This window comes from Corvus moneduloides, chromosome 28 (assembly GCF_009650955.1).
Source record: "Corvus moneduloides isolate bCorMon1 chromosome 28, bCorMon1.pri, whole genome shotgun sequence".
Classification (NCBI taxonomy): domain Eukaryota; kingdom Metazoa; phylum Chordata; class Aves; order Passeriformes; family Corvidae; genus Corvus; species Corvus moneduloides.
The window spans coordinates 925565-950000 of NC_045503.1; the positions used below are offsets into that span (position 1 = coordinate 925565).

The window sequence follows — 24436 nt, forward strand, 5'->3', positions numbered from 1 at the left end:
TGGGGATATCTGTACCGCGCCGTGCAGAGCCGTGCCGTGCGGAGCGGAGCGGAGCGGTGCCGCCCCGTCCCGCCCCCCGGTGCCACCGTGACCCCGCCACCGATCACTTCCAGGGCGGCCCCGGCTCCCGATTTGAAAATGCGGGAGCGGCTGCTGGTGCTCCTGTGCGCGCTGGCGCGGCGGCGGCGGCGGCGCGCCGGGGCCATGGCCGGGAACGGCAGCGGGAACGGGAGCGGCGCCGGGAGCGGGAGCGGCGCCGGGGGCTGGGACGGGCCGCAGCGGCGCGCCTGGCTCCGGCACTACTACAGCCAGCGGCAGAAGCGGCTCATGACGGTGACCGGGGCGGGGCCACGATGGGGGGGGACCTGGACGGGACGTGGGGACACGGCACGCGGGGACGGGATCACGGGGGACGGAGGGTGCGGGGTACACGTGGAGATCGCGGGGACACAAAGGATGGGGGGGGTCACGGGGGATGCGCTGAAGTCACGGGGACACAAAGGATGGGGGATACGGGAGACGCGCGGAGGTCACGGCGCCATGGAGGATGGGGGGATACGGGGACACAGATCACCGGGACACAGGATGGGGGACGTGAGACACGGAACACAGGGGCAGGAGGGGTTTGGGGCACGGGTACACAGGTGACAGGAACACAAAAAACGGACAGTGGGGGGGGGTTCAGGATGCAAAGTACAGTGGTGGGAAGGATGGGGAGCACGGGGAAGCCACAAGGGGGACATAAAGGGTGGGGGACATGTGAGACCCAAGACATGGGACGTGGGACTGGAAGGACACATGGACACAGAGATCACAAAGGATGGGGAACGTGGGGGTTCTGTGGGACACAAAGACAGAGACACAAAGGATGGGGCTTGAAGGACACAGGATTTGATCCTGGACACAAAGGATGGCAGATGCAGAGGACGTGGGGATGTGAAGGAGGGGGTGGGGGATGCAATGGGGATATGAAAGGCCTGAGGATACAAGGGATACGTGGCAGCAAGGACAAGCTGGAGTGGAACACGGGGAACCTGCTGGCCTGGGCAGTGGCTGAAGAAAGTGACAAAAGCCTCTTTTTAGTTTAAAGTTGCATTTTTAAATTTAATAACAGAAAACCAGTTCCTGTGGAGAGGCCAGGAGCTTCCCCTTCCAAATCATGATTCCCACCTTCAAGGGATGCTCTCACCCCGTTCCAGATCAGGACTTAGCCCACAGTTCCCTTGGCAGCAGGAAATCCAGTAATGCTCATTAAAATATAAACCCCCGGAGGGAGTGGCCACCCCAAAAAGGGGCTTTTCCAGAAAACTCCGTCTGCAACACCTGGCCATCTTATCTGGAGTCACACCTACTGCCTGGTGGGTTTGCAGTGAGGTTTCTCAGGAACAGGAAGATTTGACCAGTATTAGACCAGTTGGGACCACTGGCCACCTGGCACTGGGCATCCTCCTGCCTTGAGCAAATCTCTTGAGCTGGGTGATCTTCAGAGGGGGGTCCAGGTGAAGTGCAGGGAAGCGCTGTCTCACACCGCTCTTGTCTGCCCCCTGCACTACAGCTCCTCATCGCTCACCGGAGGAGAACCAGCTGCTGCTTCTACCCCCGTGCCTGGCCCAGCCTCAGGAGCACGGACTGGTGGGAGCGGGTGGTCCTGAAGGAGTTTGGGCCCCAGGACTGGCTGGAGAAGTTTCGGATGTCCAAGGAGACTTTCTTCTACATCTGCAACCAGCTGCGGCCTGGGCTGGCTCCGCACAGTGCCCACTTCCACCCCACCCTGCCCCTGGAGAAGAGGGTGGCTGTGGCCCTGTGGCACTTGGCCACCAATGTGGAGTACCAGACTCTGAGCCCGCTCTTCGGTGTGGGGCCCTCCACGGTGCAGAGCTGTGTCCGGGAGGTGAGCTACGCTGTGGTCTTGCTGCTGAAGCCGCTTTACCTCCGGCTGCCCGACGAGAAGGAGCTGGAGAACATGGTGCGCATCTTCTGCACGCGCTGGGGCTTCCCGCACTGCATCGGGGCGCTGGACAGCCTGCACATCCCCATCCACCCACCCCTGCGCCTCACCGCCGACTACTGCAATGGCCAGGGCTGGCACTCCATCCTCACGCAGGCCACCGTGGACGGGCTGGGGCAGTTCTGGGACGTCTCCACCGCCTTTCCAGGCAGCATGGAGAACAGCGCGGTCCTGGAGAGCTCCAGCCTGTGGGTGCTGGCCAAGGAGGGCCGGCTGTGCCCCAACCCTCCCAAGCACTTCATGGGGAAGGCACAGAAGTACGTGCTGCTGGGTGATGCCACATACCCACTGCAAGACTGGATCCTCAAGCCCTACCAGGAGGATGAGAACCTCACCCAGCGCCAGCTGCAGTTCAACTACCGCCTGAAGCGGGCCCACAGCGTGATCGAGAATGCCTTCCTGCGCCTCAAGGCACGCTGGCAGATCCTCCTTAAGTGCGATGACTGCAGCCTGGAGCTGCTGCCCACCCTCGTCCTTGCCTGCTGCATCCTGCACAACGTCTGCGAGGCCCACGACAACCCCTTCAACGAAGAGTGGCTGGAGGGCACTGAGCCCACTGAGCTGCCCAAGCCCTGCCAGCCGGCGCCGGCCGCCATGGAGGACAACCGTGCCGAGCAAGTGCGTGAGCTGATGTGCCAGTACTTTGAGAGCTGCGGGGAGGGCTGACGGGCCCGGGGAGCAACCGCCCTGCACATCCCTGTGCATCCCTGCTTGCAGACTCACCGTGGACTCTGGCAAAGCTGTACCAGGCGGGCCCAGGGCTGGGAGGGGCGGCCGTGTCGCGCTCGGGCTGAGTTTGCTGTGGAGGTTTCAGGCAGTGGAATGTATTTTGTGCCCATTCTCTCTCCCAGGATCTAAATGGTTTGGTGGTGTGTTATGTGCTGTGGGAGTACAGTGGGGATTAGGGCTGGGAGGGGGAGGCTGCTGGGACCTCCCTTTCCTCTGTCCTAAGGCCTTTACATTAGGCCAAAATCAGCAGGAGCCTTGAAATAAGGCAAAACTCCTTTGAAGGTTTGCAACTTGCTGTGTAAACACACACGGGAAGAAAAGGGAAGGAAGAGGCGAAGCAACGACTTGCAAGGGCTGACACCAGCCTGGAATTAAACTGCATCCACAAACTCGGGGATGTGCTGCCCTGGAGATTTGCCCAGCCTGGCACCCCCCAGCCCCTCTCCAGAGGGATTTTGCTCAGCCTGGCATACCTGGCCCTTCTCCAGAGAGGTTTGCCCAGCCTGGCACCCCTGCCTCCTCTCCTGAGGGATTTTGCCCAGTCTCACACCCCAGGTTCCTCTCAGGGTGGGGTTTGCCCTGCCTGGCATCCCCAGCCCCTCTCCGGAGGAATTCTGCTCTCCTTGGAATACCCCAGCCCCTCTCTGGAGGGGTTTGTCATGCCTGGCACCCCCAGCCCCTCTCCGGAGGGGTCTGTGGCTCAGTTCCTGGGTCCTTGTGCCCCTGCCCGGCTCTTCCCGCCGGTCCCTCCGATCCCTGACTGGGCGCGGCTGGAGCCGAACCGGCCCCGGCCCCGGCCCCGGCCATGGCGAGCTGCGGGCGGGAACAGCAGCGCCCTCAGCTGGAGAGGAGGCAGCGCCCCCTCGTGGGCGGCTCCACCCGTGCGTATTGCGCAGGCGCCGCCGCCGGGCGGTCACGTGGCGCAGCAGCAAGATGGCGGCGTGCGGTGAGTGCAGCGCCGGCACCGCCGGGCCCTCCCCGAACCCCCCCGGTATCCCCCGACCCGGGCAGCTCCACTCGGGCCCCGGCTCCGCTGGCCCGGCGGCTCCGTCTGGCGCGGTTGCGGCAGGGGGTCCACGTTCCTCCCGGGTGTCGGGTGAAACCGAGTCCGGACACGCGCTGTGGGGTCGGCCCCGGGGTCCGGTTCTCCGGCACAGGCCGGGCCGCGGCCCTTCCTGCCCGCCCCCCCGAGCCACGGGACCCGCTGGCGGCTGAGGGCTCACCTTGACTTCCTTCCCCGGGCGCAGGAGTGTGACCGAGGAGCCCCCCAGAGCCCCCAGAGTGCCCAGACCCGCCCGCGCCATGGTGACGGAGCAGGAGGTGGAGGCCATTGGCCGCACGCTGCTGGACGCGGCGCAGCCCCTGCCCGCCCGGTTCCGGGCCCTCTTCACCCTGCGGAACCTGGGCGGCCGCGCGGCCGTGGAGTGGATCGGCCGCGCCTTCGGGGACGGCTCGGCGCTGCTGAAGCACGAGCTGGCCTTTTGCCTGGGCCAGATGCAGGACGAGGCGGCCATCCCGGTGCTCATCAGCGTGCTGGAGGACACGGCCCAGGAGCCCATGGTCAGGCACGAGGCAGGTATGGTGGCAGCTCCTGCGGCTCTGGGGGCAGGGGAAGGGGTTGGCTGGCAAGTGGGGCTTGGAGGTGCTTCCCCCACTGTACAGAGCAGCTCATGGGGGCCTGATCCGGCTTGGGTGTCAAACCCTGAGTCACAGAACATCTCACCTTGACCAGACCTGACAGGACAGGTTGGCCAGGTCCTGCTGTTCCTGCTGGCCAGGCTTCTCCTGCTGTGTTTGTCCTGTTTGGAATCAGTCAGTCCGGCCTGTGTCCACGTTTGCCCCATTTGGGATCAGTCAGTTAGGCCTGTGTCTGTGCTTTAGAGCAAGGCAAGGCATTGCCAGAGGACACAGCAGGGTTCTTCTCATACAGACACCCCGATAACATCCCGATACATCCTTCAGGTGAAGCCCTGGGTGCTATCGGGAACCCCGACGTGCTGGATATCCTGAAACGCTATTCCCAGGATCCTGTGGTCGAGGTGAGGTTCCTGAGGGGTCATTTCCTCTGGGATGCAGCACTGCTGGTCTCAGAGCACGAGGCAGGTCCTGCCTGGGCAGGTGGGTGGGGACATCACAGTGACATCCTGCTGCATGCTGGGGTTCTCCTGGCGCTGGCCAGTGCTGTTCTGCAGCCAGGGCCGTGTCCCTGTCCCCACAGGTGGCAGAGACATGTCAGCTGGCCGTGAGGAGGCTGGAGTGGCTGCAGAACAACAAGGAGAAGCCAAGCACCACCCCGTACCTCTCTGTAGATCCTGCTCCCCCTGCTGAGGAGACGGATGTTGCCAAGCTCCGGGAGATCCTCCTGGATGAATCCCAGGAACTGTTTGACCGCTACCGGGCCATGTTTGCCCTGCGGAACGTGGGGGGCCAGGCTGCTGTGCTGGCACTGGCAGAAGGTGAGGGCCTGTCGTTGCTGTGGGTCTGTCCAGGCTAATCTGGGATGAGCCCTTCCCAAATCCAGGACTGCCAGAGCTGCTCTCACATGTTTGTGTCTAGGGTTGCTGTCGCCTGCCACATTACAGAGTGCTGAGTGGTCTCTGGTGTTCCAGAGCCCCCTTGCCACCCTCCAGACCCCCTTCCCTGAGGGAGGGAGGGCACCGGTTGTGATGGTGGTCTGGGACCAGCTGGTCTGACCCATTGTCAGACCTGGCCCGGGATTGTTGGGGTCCTGCTCTCCTGGCCTGGAAAGTCAGGGGCTGCTGGTGTTTGGCAATAGCTCTGGAGAGGGGAATGTTCCCGGAGTGGGAAAGGGGCAGACCACAGCCCAGGAAGCGTTTGGACCCACCCCCAGCCTGAGGGAAGTGGGTGAGGCTCTCAGACATCTGGGACAGTTGAGATCCATGAGATGGGATCTGTCAGCTCCTGCTCCAGCTGCTTGGTCCTGGAGGGCTGGAGTCCCTGGCCATGCTGCCATCCCCTGGAACATCGTGTGGTGGGGCAGAACCTGGGGCAGGTGAGGGGTGGCAGCTCTGCTGGAGGGTGGGTGCTGCCATCAAGGGAGGCACTGGGGCAGGGCTGGGATCAGGAATCAGGGTGGGATCAGGGAAGAACAGGGTGGGACACCCCTTTGTACACACAGGGCTGGGGCGGTGACCCTTTACATCCCCAGCTTTTGGGTGGGGGGCTCCATCCAGGCATCCTGGTGCGCTTTGGGGCATCCTGGTGCGTTTTGGGGCACCCTGGTGTGTTTTGGGGCGTCCCAGCTCACCGTTGCCCCTCCCGCAGGGCTGCGCTGTGGCAGCGCGCTGTTCCGCCACGAGATCGGCTATGTGCTGGGGCAGCTGCAGGACGAGGCGTGCGTCCCTCAGCTGACGGCCGCGCTGCGCAGCCGCGCCGAGAGCCCCATGGTGCGGCACGAGTGCGCTGAGGCGCTGGGCTCCATCGCCCGGCCCTCCTGCCTGCAGGCCCTGCGCGCCTTCGCCAGCGACGAGGAGCGCGTGGTGCGCGAGAGCTGCCAGGTGGCCCTGGACATGTATGAGTATGAGAACGGCGCCCAGTTCCAGTACGCCGACGGGCTCTGCAAGCTGCAGGCCTCCTCCTAAGCCTGGACTGGGGGCACTGAGGTGGGTGTGCTGCCTCCCACCCCCTCCTGCTGCCAATGGCGCTTTCACGGCCACCTCTGTCAGCGTGGAGCCGTGCCTTGCCACGCAGAGCTGGAGGAGGAACTGGGTATGCTCTCTGGCACAATTACAACCACCTTTTCCCTCCAAATCCAGGCTGAGCTGCTACTTGCCTCTCCACCACTCCTCGCCAGCCACTGTTTCCTGGATCTGCCCCTTTTTCCCTGCCAGGATCAGCACTGCCTGCCCGCAGCCTGGCTTGGGGCTTGGACCAGGTGGGCTCTGCTTGGCGTGTCAGAGCCTGCTGCAGCTCTGCGGGGCTTGGGCCTGCCCTGGGTTGGTGCTGCCACGTCGGCAGCTCCATTCTCCCCACCTGAGCTTTGCTGGGGGCCAGGATGGGCTTTGGGCACCCGCTCTTGTGGGCTGTGGTGTTAGGATGCTTCAAAATTGCTCTTGGTGCTGGTACCGAGCCGGGGCCCTCCTCGCCCCCGCAGTGGGTTTGGCCTCTCCTGTTGGGACAGGCTGGAGCTGAGCCTGTGGCAGCCTCTGCCCCAGGATGGGGATTGTTTCATGGCAAAGTTGGGAAGATACGGCTGGGTTTTTTCTGCAGGGAAGGGCGCTGCCATTAGGGCGGGCAGGGTGAGGCAGAGCCTGCCTGGGCTTTCCCCCATTTTTAACCAGGGCCAAGAGGGCTGAGGCTGCTGCTGGCACCCAAACCCCCCAGCCAGCCCAGCCTGGACACTGGGGTTTGGGGTTTGGCAGGGAATAAAGCACTGGCACGGGAAGGTGGAGTGAGTCGAGCTGTGATTTACCTGTGTCCAGGTGTGGAGTGCACCCAGTGCCACGGGGTCAGGCCCTGGTGGAAGCCTGGGGGCTGCCAAAATGAAATCATAGAACCATTGAGGTTGGGAAGGACCTTTAAAATCGAGTCCAGCCACATTGGGAGGAGCAATGAGTGGCATCCCTGATGGTATGAGGTGAAACCCCCAGCCCTGGGGAGGAAGATGAACTGTCTGAGGTGCCCTGGTAGGTCCCACTGCCCTGCAGGGCCTGGCATCCTGCTGGGCATACCTGGCTTTTCCCCTTGTCCGAGGCCTCCCTGTGAGTCAGTCCCAGGCTCAATCCTCTTAGTCCCTGAGGCCAGCTCAGCATCCCCAGGGCTCTGGTGCTCAGGGACACACCTGAGGGAGGGGCAGCCCTGGCCATGGCCCAGTCTGACCCAGTTCAGGACCCCATGGAAAGGGCTTTTAGTCAAGATGTGACCAGTTTTGGTCACTTGTACACACTGGGAGTCAGTGACGTGTGCCCGAGCGCTGTGGGTAGGGTCACCTGTGTGTGATGTGGAGGGTGAGGGGCTCCAGACTGCAGTTCCCCAGCACTGGGGACAAACACCTGATGTTTTCACACTGTTTGGAGTCAGCAGCTGGTATGGGTTGCTTGTCCCCCTTCCCTCACCCTGTGTAGCCCCTGGGTGATGGGCAGGACCCACTGGCACTTTTGGGGTGTTCCTGTGTCCGTATCCATCCCCATGGGTGATTTCCCCCGGGCTATGTTATGACTTCCACTGTTCCCTTCTTGGCACATGGGCTCCAGCACCCTGGAGTTTGCCAGGGTGTCTGTCCCCACTTATCACCCCAGCTGCCCCCACCCTTGTTCTCCAACCTTTCCACGGGTGACTCACCCAGACCATACAGGGTTGTTTCTCAGTCATTCTGTGCCAGCATTTCTCTCTGCTCCCCCCAACACCTTTTAAGACAAAATTGGAACAAAGTGCATTTCTGAGACTGGGATCTCGGCAGGGGTGACCTGGTGCCGCAGAGCTGGGAGGTGCTGGAAGGGAGCAGGGCTGAGCCTTGAGCCTTGACTTGGCACTGAACCCCACCAGCACCTTCACCCCTCCCAGTCTAGCCTGTGCTGGGGAGGGTTTGGGGTTTCTCCAAAGCTGCTGCTGGTCTGGGCTAAACCCTGCACCCTCTTGGTGTGGGAGGAATTGCTTTTGGGGGAAGCATGGGGGAGGTGATCCTGGGCGCTGGGGTGACACGGATGGCAGCCATCGTGAAGCTCTGGGAAGGCGACAGCCTCTTGTCACGGGCTGCTCCACTGTACAGCAAAGGGGGCCCCGTGGGAGCCCCCCAGCCGAGCCTGCATCCCCATCCCCTCTGCCCATCGCCTCCGGCTCCAAGGGTGCTGTGTCCTCTGGGATCTCAACCATCTGCTCCAGGGATCTGGGGTCTGCTGAGGGATTTAACCCAGCCCAGGGGAGGGAGGAGAGACCTTGAGCATCCCTCCGCATCCCTGTCCTTGGGGGTTCTCCAGCTGCAGGTGACTCCCCACTCCCAGGGAGGCAGAGGTACCAGTGGTGCTGCCAGAGGGGCAGGATCTGGGGACCCTGACCCACATCAGAGCCCACTGGTCACCCCCCATGCTGAGGCAGCCGGGCTGTGCCTGGATTAGCAGGCGCTAAGCTCCTTCTCAGTAACACAGCTCTGTCACTGGGTGAGTGGCACTGCCACCAGCCATGGGGACACCACTGTCCCTGTGAGCTGCCAGCACCGAGGAGCCTCGTGGACCCTGATGCCACTTCCTCCCCTGCAGTCCCCTGCGTGGCAGAGGCTTCGGTGGCTCGGGGTGGGGGTGCACGGATAGCTGGCCATGGCCCTGGCAGGGGGTGTCCCCCTCCCTGGCACCGGGGGGGCATGGGGGCCACGGCACTTGCTGCAGTCACCCCCCGAGGAGGACGGGGTGCTGTATGTGGACTACAAGCCCCCTGCCCTGGACAGCATCCGCCTGCCCCGCTACGTCCTGTACCTGATGATGGCGGCAGCGCTGGTGCTGGTGGTGGCATATGCCATTGTGGGGCACCTCATCAAGGACCTGGTGCATGACTTCGCCGGTGAGTGCTGCCCACAGCAGGGTCAGGCTTCGGGGTGGGCGGGAGGCCGGGGGGATCCCCCCCACCTGAGACTGTGCTGTGGCAGGGCTGGTGCTGCTGACAGCTCCGTCTCTGCCCCTGCAGACTGGGCATTCGGGCCCAAGCCGGAAGAGAAGGCAGGGATGGCCGAGGGCACCGTGCCAGAGGCAGAGTGGCTGGAGAAGGACGAGGTGCTGGTGGAGCAGAAGGCGGAGGACGAAGGCACCGGCATCCTCTCCGGCTCGGACATCCCGCTGGGGCTGCTCGTGCCACGCAGCTCCGTCTCCTTTGCCGACTCCCCCAAGAGGTTCTTCTAGGGCCAGGGGACACCCCTGCAGCCCTGCTTGACCATTGGGTCACAGTGTGGCCCTGGCCGTAGGCACTGCCCAGCACTGGCACGCAGCCTTCCCCTCCCTGCCCAGCCCTAGTGCTGCTCTTGGGGCTTCTCTTGAGCTGTCACCCCAATAAAGCCACCTGCACCTTGGCCCAGCACAGCACTAGGGGTGGCAGGGCTGAGACATCCCAACTTCTGCCTGGGGTAACAGCACCCCTTAGCACAGCCATGCCACCCCTGGCCATGGGCACGTGGGTGTAAAGGTGGGTGCTTGGGGGTGCAAACCCATGGTGTGGGGGCTCAGACAATGGTGGGCAGGGGGCGTGGGCATGGGTGCACACATGCACAGGGAAACATGGATACACCTCTGGATGGGCCAAGTCAGTGTGGACACATGGGTAGGGACAGATGGACAGCTGGACACTGAGGCTGGCTGTGCCCCCACCACCTCCTCAGTGCCTTGGCACTGCCAGACCATGCCCAGTGGCACCTCCAAACCATTCTTGGGGGACAAAGCACTCACAAGCCTCTCCTGGGCTCTGGGTGAGGGCACTGGGCATGGGGGCTGTTGCACGGTCCTGCACCCCCTGTCCTAAACCCAGGCTGGGGCTGGATCCCTGTATCCCCAGTCTCATTCTTTGCCCATTGAGGACTTGCCACAGGCAGGGTGGCCCTGCCAAAGCCCACTGTCCCTCCCTGGGGGGCTGCTGGCCACCTTGTGCCTCAGTTTTCCTTGTGCCCTGGTGGGTGGGCACCCCGCCATGGTCTCCCTGATAACCCCATCAGTATTTCACTCTTGGCAGTACGTGGGCCCTGAGGATGTCATGGGGTCCCAGCTGGGATTGTCTGGGGCCAGCTGGCTTGTGCCCAGGGGAGGGCTGGGGGTGGCCTGGCATTGCCCACCCCTCAGTGCTGCCCCATCCCCATGGGATCTGCCCCAGCCCTGCCAGCAGGGTTGGGTGGAACCAGGCAGGGTGGGCACTTCACCCCATCACCCATCTGTCCTTCCACCTGTGCACCCACCCACGTGTTTGTCCATCCACCCACCCCACCACCCACCTGTCTGTCTTTCCACCCTCCCGCCTGTCTGTCTGTCTCTCCCTCCGTCCATCCACCTATCCCGGGGGTGGTCCCCGGTCCTGGGCACGGGGACATGCCTGTCCTTTGCCACTGCGGTCCCTGAGGTGGTGGCCACTGGGTGCTGTGGGGTGCCGGTGCCTGAGCCAGGGGAGTGGTACCACCTCCCACGGGTGACAGGAGACACGTTGCCATGGTGCTTGGTGCCACTTGTCCTCTTGGAGCCAATAAAGGTGCCCGTTGCCCTGGGTGTGGAGAGCAGGGCTCGACAGCAGCAGGGGACAGGAGCTCACTTTCAGGAGCAGGATCCAGCCGTGCTCCAGCCCTCCACTCAAAAATGCCGAGGCCTTTGCAGCCCCTCTCGCTCCTGGTCCTGCTCGTCCTCACTGCCACCGCCCAGGGACAGGCTGGTAGGTGCCCCCGTGATGCTCTGTGCTGCTGTGCCTGGGGAGGTGGCCAGGCCCTCCCAAGGCATCGGATCAGCTCCTGGGAGACCTTTCCAGTGGGACCAGTCTGTCCCAGTGCTCTGACAGTAACTTTTGGGGGCAGAGCAGAAAGATCTGGAGACACCCATCCGCTGCCCCAGTGCTCGCCACTGTGCTGGGGGCGGGTGAGCTGTGTTGGGGGTGGCTTCCTTGGTACCCAAGGGACAGTGGGAAGGGGGCACAGTGAGTGTCTGCCAATGTCCCATCTCATGGGGGTTCCCATCCCCTGAAGGATGTAACTCCCCTGAAGCTGTCCCCATCCCCACCTTTTCCCTTCCCTGTCCCCTGCCCATGCAGACACGGGCCCCAAGGTGCTGCAGCCGTGGCTCATTGGCCTCACGGCCGTCGTCGTCTTCCTCTTCATCGTCTTCGTGATGCTGCTCGTTAACCGGCTCTGGAATCTCAGGAGGCGCAGGTTGGATTGGTTGGGGGCCGGGGGGTGCTGGCTGGGGGAAAACTGCGTGGAAGGTTGCCATGGGCTGGAGACAGGGCCGTCCCCGGGCACCGTTCAGCCTCTCTCTCCCGTCGCAGGAAGGAGAACGACTACCCGGACACCCTGGCGACTGACAGGTACCACAGCCCGGGTGCTGCGGGGCGGCACCGGGACCCCCCCAGCACCGGGGCTCGGACTCCCTCGAGAGTGGCCACGTTCTGGAGGTGCCATGGTGGCTGTATGCCCTTGGCATGGCCGGAGGCGGCCTTGCCGTGGTGCCCTCGTGCCCCTGGCACGGCCGCGATGCCGGTGCAGTGCGCGGCTGACCGACGTTCCCTCCCTGCCGCAGGCTGGGGCGCTCCGGCCACGTCAACCCGGCGGCTGAGGACTGGGATGAGCTGAGCGACGACAAGCAGCGGAGCAAGGCCACGTCCTTCTGAGTCCCCCCGGCCCCCCCTCTGCCCGCTCCGCAGCACCTCCGACGGGCGCCGCACCCTCACCCCGTCCGCGGGGCGGGGATCCGCGCCGGGTTTCGGCGACAGCCGTGGCCACCGTGGCACCTCCCGCCCTGCGGCCGCCCCGGCTGTGACCAAGACCCGGCGCGGATCGCCCGCTTGCCGGAGCGGAGAGGGGGGGGACGGCAGCGGGGCCTCCCCGTGTCCCCCAACCCTGGGCCGGCGGGGGGTCCCGGCCGCGGGGGGACGAGGACAGCCCCCTCCCCAGACGTACCTAGTAAAGGTCCCCAGCCTGCCCCGAGTGAAGCGTCTGGTGTCACCGTGCTGGGGAGGAGGCTGTGCGGCACCCCCGGGTGCCACTAGGGCAGGGGACAATGGCAAGTTCCAAGCTGCCAGACCTCAGCGACCTCGGCAGGGCGAGAGCCGGTGTCCATGTCCAGCCACATCGCTGCCCGACAACCCCGGACCGAGGGGTGGGCTGGGGAGCACCGAGGAGGTCCTGAGCAGTGCTTGGGGACAGGGACCGTGGGGACCGCGGGGGTGAAGCGCAGCTTCGGCCAGCGCTGACCTACGGGTGAGGACAGTGACGTCACGCAGCCAGGCGATGACGTCACGCGCACGAGATGGTGACACCCCGTGGCCAAGGTCTGGAAGCAGAGGAAGCAGCAGCAGCTCTGAACCCCCACGTGAACCACGGCTGCCCCCACCCATGTCCCTGTCCCCATCCTGTCCCTGCCACCCCGCGGCCCCGCCTGAGGCTGGGGGTGCGCCCTGCGGGGTCCCAGCTCTGTCACCCTCCTCATCCGGCCCAAGAGCAGTAATGGGTGCGGGTCCCTCCTCTGGGGTGATGGGTGCTTGGCTGGGCTCTGCTCTCCCCAGTGCCCCCCTCCTCCGCTGGGACACTCGTGTTCTCCCCGGTTGGACGCTGTGCCTCAGTTTCCCCCGGGGGCTGCAAAGGAAGGGCGGAGGCGAGCTGGAGTTGAAGCATAGCTTGTTTAATTTTTATACATTTTTTTTTTGTCTTTTTTTTTTCCTTTTCATTTTTTAATCTTTTTTTGTGTGTCAGTTTTTTCTTTTTTGTTTTTTTCTTCTTTTTTGTCTCTTTTTTCTCTTTTTTGCATAGGGGGGAACAACAACAACAGAAAAAAAAAAAAAAAACCAAAACAAAAGAAACAAAACAGAAAAGAAAACCAAAAAAAAAACCCCAAAAATCCGTATCAGGGTCAGTAAGTGTATGTAGGCAGGAGCGGCGCTATCGGTAATGGCTGCGTACAATGGTATAATCAAATATCGTGAAGCACCAGGGAGGCGAGCGGGGGCTCGGGGGGGTCATGCGGGGCCAGGGGGCGCGGGGGGCGCAGCGGGGGGGGCCCGGCCCCGGCTCGCGGCCCTGGTGCGCTCGCGGTGTGTATCGGCTGCGGCAAAGCGAAAGCGAGAATCCGGCGAACGAGTAAAATATAACTGCGGGGGGAGGGGGCACCCCCGGCCCCCCGGGGGGAGCGGGGACCCCCCGAAAAGGCGGGCGGGGGCAGCCGGCGGCGCGGAGGCACTGCGGCGGGATTTTTGGTTTGGGTAAGAGGCGCGGTCCGGCCGGCTGCCGCCTCGGCGCCTTTTTGGGGCGGTTTCTCTCCTTTTGCCGCTCTTTGCCCGGGGGTGGGATTTCCCCCCCCCCACCCCGGCTCCACCTCCCGCCTGCCCCCGGGCATCGCACGGGGCGCCCAGCGGGGCACGGGGGCACCCAGAGCGGCACCCATGGACCGGGGCACCCGTGGGCAACACCTGGAGCACCCAGAGGGGCATCCGTGGGTATTTCTCGGGGCATCCAGAGGGACACCCAAGAGGGCACCCAGAGGGGCATTCGCGGGAATTGCTCGAGGCACCCTGCGAGGCACCTGTGAGCACCACTTGGGGCACCCAGAGAGGCCCCCGTGGGCACCACCTGGAGCATCCAAAGGAGCACCCAGAGGTGCACCCATGGGCACCCGGTGGGGCAGCCGGTGCGGCACCCGCGGGTATCACCTGGAGCACCCCCAGTGACACCCACGGGCGCCGCACAGGGGACCCAGAGGGTCACCCATGGGCATACCAGGGGCACCCATCACCGGGGGCACCCATCCCAGCCGGTGGCGGGATCCCGGGGGGGGGGGGGGGGGGGGGGCAGAAAGCAGCAAATTCCAAACTCTGAGTACAAAAAACCAACCAAACAAACAAACAAAAAAAGAAAAACAAAAGAGCCCAAACCCCACCAAACAAGACATATATATATATATATGAGATTTTATATATATATATATTCCTTTGCGATTTAAAGTACCTTAACTGTGTGTGGGCCCGCGGGCCCGCGCCCCCCCCGGCCCTGCAGCCCCATATATATATATGTGGAGATATATATATATATATATGTACAGGTTATTTGTTTTATTTATAGGTCACAAGGACTATTTTTAATTAATTTTTTTAAGCCGACGAGCCCGACTAAAAACCCTCTAGGAGAGACTGTAGTGCATGAAACCCCCGCGGTGATTGTCGAGCGGAGCCCCCTCGTATCCCCATCCTGCGGGGGACCCCCCCGGAGCATCCCCAGAGATGGGGTGTCCTCCACCCCGGCTTTGCCCTCACCCCGACCGTGGCCATCGAGGCCGCCAGAAGATAAAAAAAAGAAAGGAGAACTATTAAAAAAATAGAAATAATAAAAATGAGTGGTGCCCCCCCCAGGGAGGGACCGGGGGGGTGTTGCATATTCCCTTTGGGCAGAGCTGGGGGTGCGGCCCCGGGGGGGTGTCGGGGGAGCAGTGCAAAGACCCCGGGGGCGCGGGGGGCGCCCCGGCCCCGCAAGGGGAAGCCCCCGGCCCGCCCCCCCCAATGCCGCCCTACGGGCTGGGGGGCGTCGAGTTGATTCGTTTTTGCCTTTTTTAATACGGTTTAAGGTGCTTTTCTTGCCGAGGGCGGGTTTTGAGGGGCTGCGACCGCAGCCCGGCCGGACTTGCTGCCGGCCCGGGGGGTGGGGAGGCAGCAAAAAGGGGGCAGGGGACGGCCCCGGTGGGGTCCCCACGGGACGGGGGCTCCGGGGCTTCCTCGGGGCGGGGGGGCCCAGGCCCGAGGGGCGCCAGCGCCCCTCGCCTCCCCGGGGCTGGCCGGAGGGGCTGCCCCGGTGCCCCCCCGCTCCCTCCCTCCGCTCTCGCTGTCGCTGTCACCGCTGAAAAATGCTTTTTTTTTTTTTTTTTTAATATTTTTTGCTTTGAGCTGAGCCTTTTCCAGCCTTAACCCCCCAATTTTTTTTTGTTTTTGTTTTTCTATTTTTAAAAAAAATTCTCTCTCGTTTTTTTTTTTAATTTTGTCCTTTTTTTCCCCTCTTTTTTTTAAATTCTATTTTTCATTCCTCCCCCCCCCCCAGCTGGACGCCGCCCCCGCTCCCTCCTTGCATTGTCCTTGCAGAAATCAATACTGCACCTTGCATAAAGAAGCGTCCCCCAAGGCTCCTCCCAAAGGGTCTGGGACCCTCAAACCAGCCTCAACTGTGGGTGAAACCCGGCGGGACGCGACCACCCCGTCACCCCCCACTAATACTTTTAGACACCAAAAAAAAAAAAAAAAAAAAAAATTAAAAAATTAAAATTAAAAACTGTTGACGACGACGTTTCTTCATGCCCGAGCAGCAGCGATGCCGGTGCCACCCGCCCACCGGTGTCACGACCCGCGTCAGTCCTCAGCCTCAGGGAGGTTGGGGGGGGGGTCTCTCCAGCCGGCGGAACGCTGGGGTTTTAAGGCAAATTCTGGGTTTTTAGGGGGTGTCGGGCCCCTGCTCGGCAGCGGGCACAGCAGGGAGAGGCGGCGAGAAGGCGCCTCCTGCCATTCCCTGCTGCGCCAGCCGGACCCCCGGGGATGAAGCCGATGGGGTGGAGGTGGGGAGGAGGCTGTGACCCCCCTGACACCAGCCCGGGGGGGGCACAGCTACATTCACACGGTTCCATTCCTGTCACGAGAGCAGCTGGGCTCAGCCCTCCTGGCCCTGCGCCCCATTGAAAACCAATGAAAAAGTGGGGGTCCCCTTGGGGGGGGTGGGACCCTGTGACCCCCCCGTAAGGATCAGCCCTGCGGGTCTCCATCCCTGCTCCTCCCCGCACGGACCCCACCACATGCCGGTCAGTCTTGCCGCGCCCGGACACTGGGTCCCCCCCCGAGCGTTCTGGGGGGCTCTGGCCCGGGGGTCGCTGCCGCCTCCCGCCTCGCTGCCTTTGGTTGCTGGAAGCAGAAAAAACAAATAAAAACCCCCCAAAAGGGAAGGAAAACAAAGAAAAGAGAGGCAAAGCAAAGGGGTGGCCGCCCCCCCGGCCGGCCCCCCCCCACAGCTATTGCATATTCCGGTGTGTTGGCGCAGAGGATGCATCGGTATTACCAACTGGAAGACGTTTCTGAGGGGGAAAATCGGTTAAAAAAGAAGAATAGAGAGAAAAAGGGACTTTTCCGGCCGAGAAGAAGCCATGCAGGAGGCGAGGGGGGGGCAGCGGCCCCCGGCCCCCCCGGCCCCCCGGGAGCCCCGGGCATGCAGCGACTCCCTCGCACTGATATCGGGTCCAGTAATACTTAGGCTTCGAAGGCAAGGCACATCATGTGGTATAAAATTTCGTGCAAATTAGGAAAACATGGATTTTTTTTCTTGTGTGTGTTTTTTTTACGGCTTTTTTTTTTCTTTTATACAGATTTTTTTTTTTGTTTTTTTTTCCTCTTTTTTTTCTCTTTTGCTGAAGGGGAAGGTAGAGCCGGTTAATAGAGTCTGCCATGCACAGCATCAGCCAGCCGCGGCTGGGTTGAGCCAGGTCACCAGATCCTGTTAAAGCACCATGCAGTTTATTTGTCTTTTTTTTTTTTTTTTTGTCTTTTTGTCTTTTTTTTCATGTGTTTCTTTTCTCAGATCTTTAAAAAAAAAAACAGGTTTCCCTCTCCGCCAAGCGCTTTTTTTGTTGTTGTTCTTTTTTCCTTTTTTTCTTTTTTTTTTTTTTTTTGGTGGGTTTTCTCCTTTTCTTGTCCTTTTTGATTATTTTTCTGTCTCCCGGGATTTCCTGCGTCAGCCCTTTCCCTGGTGCCTCGTTGTGCCGTCCCGGGGGGGTGGGAAGCGGGGGGAAGCGGGGGCCACTGGGATGGGGGATGCGATGCCGGTGGTCCTCGGGGCGGCTCTGGGTGCCAGGGGAGGGGGCCAGGCGGGTGGCGACGGTGGCCTCGGTGGCATCCCCGGCTCCTGGACATCCCACGGTGGTTTCTCTCCATCACCACCCTTCGGGTGTCCTCTGGGCCGGAGATCCTTTGGGGACCAGTCTCCTCATCTCGCTGGGGACAGCGGGACCTTCGTCCTCTTCCTCCTCCTCGCCTCGGCCGTCGAGGGGGTCCCTCTGCTCTAAGGCACTGCCACGTCCCTGCGTCCCCTTCCCGGCCACGCTGTCACCGCACGGGACGGGGATGGCCGAGCGCTTCCTCCCGCGCTGCCCCCGGCCGGGGGCTCCTCCGGGGAGGCCGGGACCCCTCCCCGCTGCAGTTCAGGCACTTGACGCGGGGCTGAGGGCTCCGGGGGACTCCGGCGGACTTCGAGGGGCTCCGGGGGGCTAGCTCTGCCCTCTCCCTCGCTCGGGCTTCTTTGCTCCATCCTTTTGTATCCAAAAAAAAAAAAAAAAAAAAAAACCCAAAAAACAAAACAAACCACCAAACCCAAAAACCCCAAACCAGCCGTCCCGGCAAGCCAGTGCCGGGGACTCCACCTCCTCCTCCTCTTCCTCTTCCTCCTTTTTTGTGATTTTGTTTTCTTTTCTTCTTTTTCTTTTTTTCTTCTTTTTTTTTTTTTTTTTTTTGACGATTCCCTCTTAAAAGTGCATTTCCTACAAAATGTGCAACACGAGCGCACCCTCCCCTGCCTCCCACCTGGTACCTGTCCACAGGAATGCATAGCTCAAACACACGGACGCAAGCCCCCCAGCCCCACGGACCCCCGGGCGCGGGGACACGCCGGGGGACACAGGGACACGGTGGGAACACACGGGGCTGGGGCCGGGGCCGGTGCAGGCTTGGGGGAGGAAGGTGACCAGAGGGATGGTGACCGGTGCCCCGGCGCGACGGATGGCCGCCCGGGAACCATGGGGGCCGGGCTGCGACAGTCCCCATGCCGTTTCCCCGGTGGAATCGGGGTGCCACCGCCGCTGTGACGTTTGGGGCCGTGGTGGGAGAGTCCCGACACCGCGTCCGCGCGGGAACCGAGGTGCCACCGCCGCCGCGACCATCTCTGGCCGTGCCCATGCACCCTCCGTGGCCACAAGCCCCCTCCTCCTGTGCCACCCGCTCGAGCCACTGTGCCACCATGTCTCCGTGCCACCGCACCACCGTCACCGTGTCACTGCAGCACGGTGCCGCCCGTCCCCGAGGCGCTTGCACAGCACGGAGCATCACCCGCCCCGACCACGAGCGCGCCCGGTCCGCGGGGCTCCGGCAGCAGGAGGGGTTCCCCCACCCCGCCCCGCCGCGCCCCACCCCAGCCCCGGGGCCCCCCGAGAGTCTGGGGCCGGGGGGGGTCGGCGGGGGAGGTTTTGATCTTTTTTACTCACATAGAGGCAAGAACGAGAGAGTCAAAGCCGTTTGCATATTCGAGCGGCCGGCGGGGCTCGGCGCCGCGGCCCTGCAGCCGCTCCGGGAGGCGTTGCTGGCACGACTTGTGTCAGGTCTCAGCGCGGCGCCGGCCGACGGGGTAAATAATAGTGTTTTTTTCTTTTTTTTCTTTTTTTTTTTTCTGTTTCTTTGTTTTCTGGCGCATCGCCGGGGTGGGGGGAAAGGTCCTCCTGGGATGGGTTGTTGGTTTGTTTGTTTTTTGTTTGTTTTTTTCTTTTTTTTTCCTTTTTAAAACAGTTTGACCCTTTTCCTTCTTCCTTTCCCTCGCTCTTTCCTTCGGGTGTGGGTTTTGCTTGTCGTCGTCGTCGTCGTCGTGAGGCCGCGCTCTCCGTCGTCACCGCAAGGCTGGGCCTGGTGCTCGGGGACGGGGATGTTCCTCTGGGGGTGCCTAAAGCAGAGGAGAAGGGAGGCGAAGGGGCGGCACGGCGGCGGTTATCCCAGGTACCAGGACTGCCGGGAGAGAGGAGAGAGGCCGGCGTTAGTGCTCTGCCCCGCGGAGCTGCTCCGTCCCCCGGCTGGTCCCCAGACCCCAGACCCCCGCTGTGCCCGCGCTGTGCCCTGCTCGGCGCACGGGGCTGGCGTCCCCACTCCTGCACTGAGTTTGGCCGTCCTCCGCACCGCGGCCACCCGCGTTCCCCTGGGGGCCGGTCCCTCTGCACCTTCACGGCAAAGGCGACTCTCCCCAAGGACTGGTGCCGCCTGGGGACAGGTAGGGGGGGTGGCACGGCTGGGGACCCCGCGAGGTGGCCCCCTGCCACCCTCCCATTGTTTCCCCCCCCCCCCAGCCCCAAGTTCAAGTTCATTCCCGATTACCTCATGTCTGGTTTCCGTTGGAAACGAGACAGCTCGGGGCCGCTGCTTCCCTTAACCCTTCCAGGCCCCGCCACACATGACCAGAGCGTGGCAGGTCTCAGCTGCTCCTCCCGTGACACCGCCTCCTTCGCCCGTGCCTCAGTTTCCCCAGGCAGAGCATTCTTGAGCCCTGGGGAGCCTCCCCGAGCATGACTGGGGACATCCATACACAGGGACCCTGGTGTCCTGGGACTGAGTGGCTGCGACCCCCGTGTCGGGACAGGGACTCTGGCCCCCTGCTCCTACAAGGTTCTCCTGGTGCTGTCCCAGGTCTCCTCTTTAGGGACCCAAGGCCTTTGGAATACCCACCCCATGTGCAGGACTGAGGCAGAGTGGGGGTTGTGATCAGAGCCGGGTCCCCCATGTTTTTCCTCAGGAACGGCACAGCACCCTCGGGTGTCCCAGCTCATGGTTCCCAAATCTCACAGCCTGGCACAGCACAGCACCCCCGGGTGCCATGTCACCGCTCACAGCCCCCAAGTACCCACACCCTGGCACGGCACAGCCCCCTGAGTACTCCCCCCCAGCCAGGGCAGCAGCCCAGGGTGCCCCAACACGGCACCATCCACAGCCCCATCCCACTGTCCTGTCACTCGTGTCCCCCGCCAGGCAGGACTGCAGCCACCGCAACTGCCCCTGCAGGGAATGCTGAGGCCAAACCACTCATGTCACAAGTGAGGCCAGGAGCTGCCACCCCTGTCCTGGCACCATTGCACTGCCTGCAGCACCGATGCCAGCTCCAGAAGCCAGGACTAATGGAAAGCCCCTGGAAAGGCGCACACAACCTCCCGCTGCAGCTGGAGTGGCCATGGGCACAGCCGGACGAAAGCAGGTGGCTGTGCCCACACAGAGGGGGACACACGGCCCTGCTGCTCCTCCTTTGGGGATGTTGTTGGCACCTGAGCAGGGTGCCAGGTGGTGCCAGGCAGGGTGCAGCTGGAGCATGGCAGTGACCTCCCGCTATGATGGAGGACTCATGGTGGCCCTGAGCCACCAGCAGTGCCCAAGGCCCTGTAGTGCCCTGTACCAATTCGTAGCGAGGACGCCATGGCAGCAATGCCCATGGGCCACAGCGGTGATGCCAAGGCAGTGATGCCCACAGCAGCAAAGCCATCAGTGGCAGTGCCAGAGCTGCAATGCCGTGGTGGTGATGCCCACGGTGGCACTGCACATGGAAATAACCCCACAGTGGTGACATACACAGCAGTGGTGCCCAAAGTGGCAGTGCCCACAGTAGCAATACCCATGTCCACAATGCCTGCAGTGGCAACGCCAGTGGTGGCAATGTCCATGGCAGTGATGCCACTGCTGTGGTGACACTCCTTGTGGCCTCAGACGCAGCAGCGATGGCCATGGCAGCAATGGCCATGGAGGTTACATCCACAGCAGCAATGACCCGCGGCAGGGACGCCACAGTGGCAATATCCATGGTGGTGATGCCCACAGCAGCAATGCCCACAGGAGCAATAAACATGGCAGCAATGACATGGCAGTGATGCCATGGTGGCAGTGCCCACGGCAGTGATGCCATGGTGGCAATGCCCTCAGCAGCGATGCCATGGCAGTGATGCCACAGCAGTGATGCCACGGCAGGGACGCCATGGCGGGGATGCCCATATCAGCAATATCACATCAGCGACAGCCACGACGGCGATGCCAGCACTGGCCATGCCCACGGCGATGCCCACGGTGATGCCATGGCGAGGGTGCCCGGGGCGAGGGCAGGAGGGTCCCCCCAGCAGCATCCCCGCTCTCACCTGTGCCTGATAGATACTCCCAGGATCCCTTGGTCCTAATCCCACGAAGGAACGGTTCGCAGGGGGCGTGCCTGGTGCAGAGTAGGCTGGGGAACAAACGAGAGCTCGTTAACGGGGCTGTGGGTGGCACTGCCATTGTCCCCCCCGGGGCCAGGCCCGGCCCTCTCCCTGGCACTGCTGGGACGGAGCTCCCTGGCACCCGGCGCTGGCGACCGGGCGACGTCCCTGGCTGTGACCTGATGGCAGGCGAATGGAGCCCAGGGGTGCTGCACCCAGGGGTGCTGCGCTCGGACGGTACCACCCGTGGTTTCGGGACGATGACAGGCTGGGGGGGCGAGGTGCCCCGGGGTGCAGGCGCAGATGGTGCTCCCGGCTGTGCCCACGCTGCGGCTTCCAGAGCTGAGCTGCCACGGGGAGAACGAAGGGAGCCACCAGTTCCACTTGGCCACATCACCCTGCTGCCACCTCCATCCCTCAGCTGGGGGTCCAGCAGTGGGACCTCCAGCCCTGCTGAGCATCTGGGTGCAGCCCTGCTGGAAGCAGAGTGCTGCCAAGGGGAATGGGGGACTTGGAGCCAGCTGCAACCCTTGGGGACAGCCAGTGTCCCCCTCATGCATCCTTCCCTGAGCCTGCAGGAACTTGCACTCCTCTGTCCCTCCCCAAGGCTGTGACCCCATTATCAGCCAGGCCACCCCATGCCATCCCATACTGTCCCCTCCAGATTGTCCAGGCTTTGGCTCCTCCACGCCATGGGATATCCATACCTGCTGACCAGCTGCTGGCAATCAGCCATGGCCCATTACTCAGGGACAGGGTAATGGCCCAACCAGGCAGGGCTCGACTGTGTGGGGACACAGCAGCCACTTGGGGTAGCATGTCCCATAGGTACAGCACGATGGGAACAGGAACAACTCCTCACAGAATGTGGCGACGGCACGGTGTCCCACCACTGCAGCACACACCCCAGTGCCAGTCTGGGGTGCCTCTGGCTGCTGGGCCCAGCACCCCGAAACCCTCCTGGCCAAGGCACTTATGGCCCTGAGGTGGAGCAGGGGGCAAAGAGTTTGTCAGCCACCGTGCTAACGAAGATCCCAGGTGCCACCTGCCAAGGGCTCTGGGGGACCTGCACAAAGTCCTTTCTCTGGTGTCACTTCACATCCCCACGAGACCAGAGTCCCCAGCACCAAGGACCCCCATGGCAGCAAGAGTACGACAGCCCACACAGCACACCAGGCACACTGTCCCTAGTCCCAGTGCCACCCGCGTGCCAGCTGGTCCCCGTTCCCGGCAGCACAGCCACCACCATGGTGGGATAAACAGACACGGAGAGGCCACGGCCTCCCCCACAGCACTGCCCACACCGAGGGTCTGGGCAGGACACTGGTTTGGGGAGCCCTGCTGCGGCTCCACTCACACTCAGAGGGACATGGGGCTCGAGCTGGTCCCTGGGACCAGCACGGGACCCCCTGGCTCAGCGGCCACAGCAGCCACTTGCCTAAACCTTGTCCACTCCGACCTGCCTGAGACCCAGCAAACTCATGGCGTGCCAGCTGCCGCCCTCTCCCCGGCTGCGGGGAGGCCACCTCCGCCAACATCCCCCCAGCACCGGGATGGGGGGACACCCTGGGGGGCTGCGAGAGGAGGGGGCCAGCCGGGCCGGGGAGCAGGGTGGGCGCCGCGGGTGCTTACTGGGTGATGTCGGCGAGGTCGTCCCTCCCTCGGAAGTTGTCGTGGTGGATTTGGTGTCAGGAGAGACGGCCAAGCGGGGCATGCCGGGGGGAGGTGGCGGCGCCAGCATCTGCGTGGGCAGGTAGTGGCTGGGCACTTTCACTTGACCACTTCCATTTAACTGGGGACAACACAGACAAAAAACAAACAGCACAAGCCATTAGGACACACGCACACCAGCACGGCCGGGGAGCCCCGGGGACACCCCCGGAACAGGCACGGGGTGTCCCTCACTGCAGACATGAGTTTGTTGGGTCTCAGAGCAGCCCTGAATGGTCGGCATTGGCAGCAGGCAGGAAATGACGGCGGGACAGGAGGGATTTGGGGGGCTGTGGAGACAGAGGCCCCATGGGAGTCATGACCCACAGTGGCACATGCTGGAGCCGGGGCGCTGGGACCCCTCTCTGCAGTGACAGGGGGGCCTCTGAAGCACTGCCTGGAGGGGTAGGGGCACCCAGAGCCTCCAAAGGCTCCTGCACCAGTGCTCTGTGCCCAACCTGGCTGTGGGCTGCTCCTGATCTGGTGTCCATCAGCCAGCACTGAGCCACTGCACAGGGGAAGAGGGGCCATGCCCCTCACCTTGGCATCAGGCCCTGCTGGTGAGGGGAAACAGGCAAGCGGTGGGCAGAGGTCAGAAGGGCTCCCAAGAGCTCTGCATCTGGGAGAACAAAGCAGGGCACAGGGGATGTGGAAGCGGGCCACAGGATGGTGTGGAAGCGGGAACACTCCCAGGCTCCAGCTTCGGGTATGAAGGGTGCCCTTCACGGGGTGTGCGGGGTGCTGGTGGTGGGGCATGTGCTGTGTGTGGGGGCGCTGGGTGTATGGGGTGATGGTTTGGGTGCTGCATGCACTGGGTGCTGCATGTGCACGGTGCCGGTTGCATGGGTTGTTTGGTGATGGGAGCATGGGGTGTGGGGTCCCGGGTGTGTGGGGTCCCATGTCTGTAGGGTGCACTGGGTGCATGGGGCGCAGGCCGCTGTGGCAAGGGAAGGCCCACAGCAGCACAGTGTGGCTCTGCCATCCCCGCAGGCACACTGGGGACACGGGTACAGTGAGGAGCTGACGGGTCACCCGTGGGCTCTGCAGGTGGATGGAGCACGCCAAGCCCATCACTCTCCTGGACACGCTGGCGGACGGTGACCTGGGAGATGGTAACACACCCCTGGCAGACATCTCGCTCCCCCCCGACACCCCAGCTCCTGCTGACGGCTCAGCCCCAGCACCCCAACACCCGCGGTGTCCCCGCGCCGAGCCGGGGCACAGCACCTCCATCGCCGGAGACACGAGGTGCCAACACGCAGCAGGCGCAGCAGCGCTCCCGAACCAACGCACGGCACGGCTGGAGCTCAGCCCCAGCGAACACCCCACCAGCGCCACCGGAACACCCCGACCCCCCCCG

The 24436-nt window shown here is 63.0% G+C and overlaps 4 protein-coding genes across 8 annotated transcripts in view; 3 read left to right on the forward strand and 1 right to left on the reverse strand.

The window, feature by feature from the left end:
• Positions 1-2885, forward strand: LOC116435942 (protein ANTAGONIST OF LIKE HETEROCHROMATIN PROTEIN 1-like). The gene is made up of 2 exons (XM_032092652.1): positions 1-333; positions 1556-2885. The coding sequence occupies exons 1-2, from the start codon at positions 139-141 to the stop codon at positions 2672-2674; spliced, it is 1314 nt and encodes a 437-aa protein (XP_031948543.1). The 5' UTR covers positions 1-138; the 3' UTR covers positions 2675-2885.
• Positions 2886-3577: 692 nt separating this feature from the next.
• DOHH (deoxyhypusine hydroxylase) lies at positions 3578-7142 on the forward strand. The gene is made up of 6 exons (XM_032092653.1): positions 3578-3683; positions 3985-4313; positions 4700-4776; positions 4956-5193; positions 6023-6360; positions 6514-7142. The coding sequence occupies exons 2-5, from the start codon at positions 4040-4042 to the stop codon at positions 6337-6339; spliced, it is 906 nt and encodes a 301-aa protein (XP_031948544.1). The 5' UTR covers positions 3578-3683; positions 3985-4039; the 3' UTR covers positions 6340-6360; positions 6514-7142.
• A 2821-nt stretch (positions 7143-9963) lies between these two features.
• On the forward strand, positions 9964-12353 carry SMIM24 (small integral membrane protein 24). Its single transcript, XM_032092654.1, has 4 exons — positions 9964-11089; positions 11462-11579; positions 11696-11734; positions 11947-12353. Exons 1-4 carry the CDS (start codon positions 10873-10875, stop codon positions 12035-12037), a joined length of 465 nt encoding a protein of 154 aa, XP_031948545.1. The 5' UTR covers positions 9964-10872; the 3' UTR covers positions 12038-12353.
• A 5530-nt stretch (positions 12354-17883) lies between these two features.
• NFIC (nuclear factor I C) overlaps positions 17884-24436 on the reverse strand; it is a 42939-nt gene continuing 36386 nt past the window's right edge. For 2 of the 5 annotated variants that reach the window (XM_032092557.1, XM_032092556.1), the window contains exons 9-11: positions 22999-23158; positions 21310-21395; positions 17884-19150 (exon numbers count right to left, since the gene is read on the reverse strand). In XM_032092557.1, coding sequence (XP_031948448.1) covers positions 19133-19150; positions 21310-21395; positions 22999-23158 — 264 coding nt within the window. In that variant the 3' untranslated portion in view covers positions 17884-19132. The remainder of the gene's footprint in view (positions 19151-21309; positions 21396-22998; positions 23159-24436) is intronic. The other 3 variants (XM_032092558.1, XM_032092559.1, XM_032092560.1) reach the window with 3 other exon arrangements.

Excerpts from the sequence above, each read along its gene's own strand:
- LOC116435942 (XM_032092652.1), top strand. The coding sequence starts at position 139 with ATGCGGGAGCGGCTGCTGGTGCTCCTGTGCGCGCTGGCGCGGCGGCGG. Across the intron at positions 334-1,555 it reads GGCAGAAGCGGCTCATGACG|CTCCTCATCGCTCACCGGAG; the intron begins GTGACCGGGGCG and ends CCTGCACTACAG.
- DOHH (XM_032092653.1), top strand. The coding sequence starts at position 4,040 with ATGGTGACGGAGCAGGAGGTGGAGGCCATTGGCCGCACGCTGCTGGAC. Across the intron at positions 4,777-4,955 it reads CCCAGGATCCTGTGGTCGAG|GTGGCAGAGACATGTCAGCT; the intron begins GTGAGGTTCCTG and ends CTGTCCCCACAG. Across the intron at positions 5,194-6,022 it reads TGTGCTGGCACTGGCAGAAG|GGCTGCGCTGTGGCAGCGCG; the intron begins GTGAGGGCCTGT and ends CCCCTCCCGCAG.
- SMIM24 (XM_032092654.1), top strand. The coding sequence starts at position 10,873 with ATGGTGCTTGGTGCCACTTGTCCTCTTGGAGCCAATAAAGGTGCCCGT. Across the intron at positions 11,090-11,461 it reads CACCGCCCAGGGACAGGCTG|ACACGGGCCCCAAGGTGCTG; the intron begins GTAGGTGCCCCC and ends CTGCCCATGCAG. Across the intron at positions 11,580-11,695 it reads TGGAATCTCAGGAGGCGCAG|GAAGGAGAACGACTACCCGG; the intron begins GTTGGATTGGTT and ends CTCCCGTCGCAG.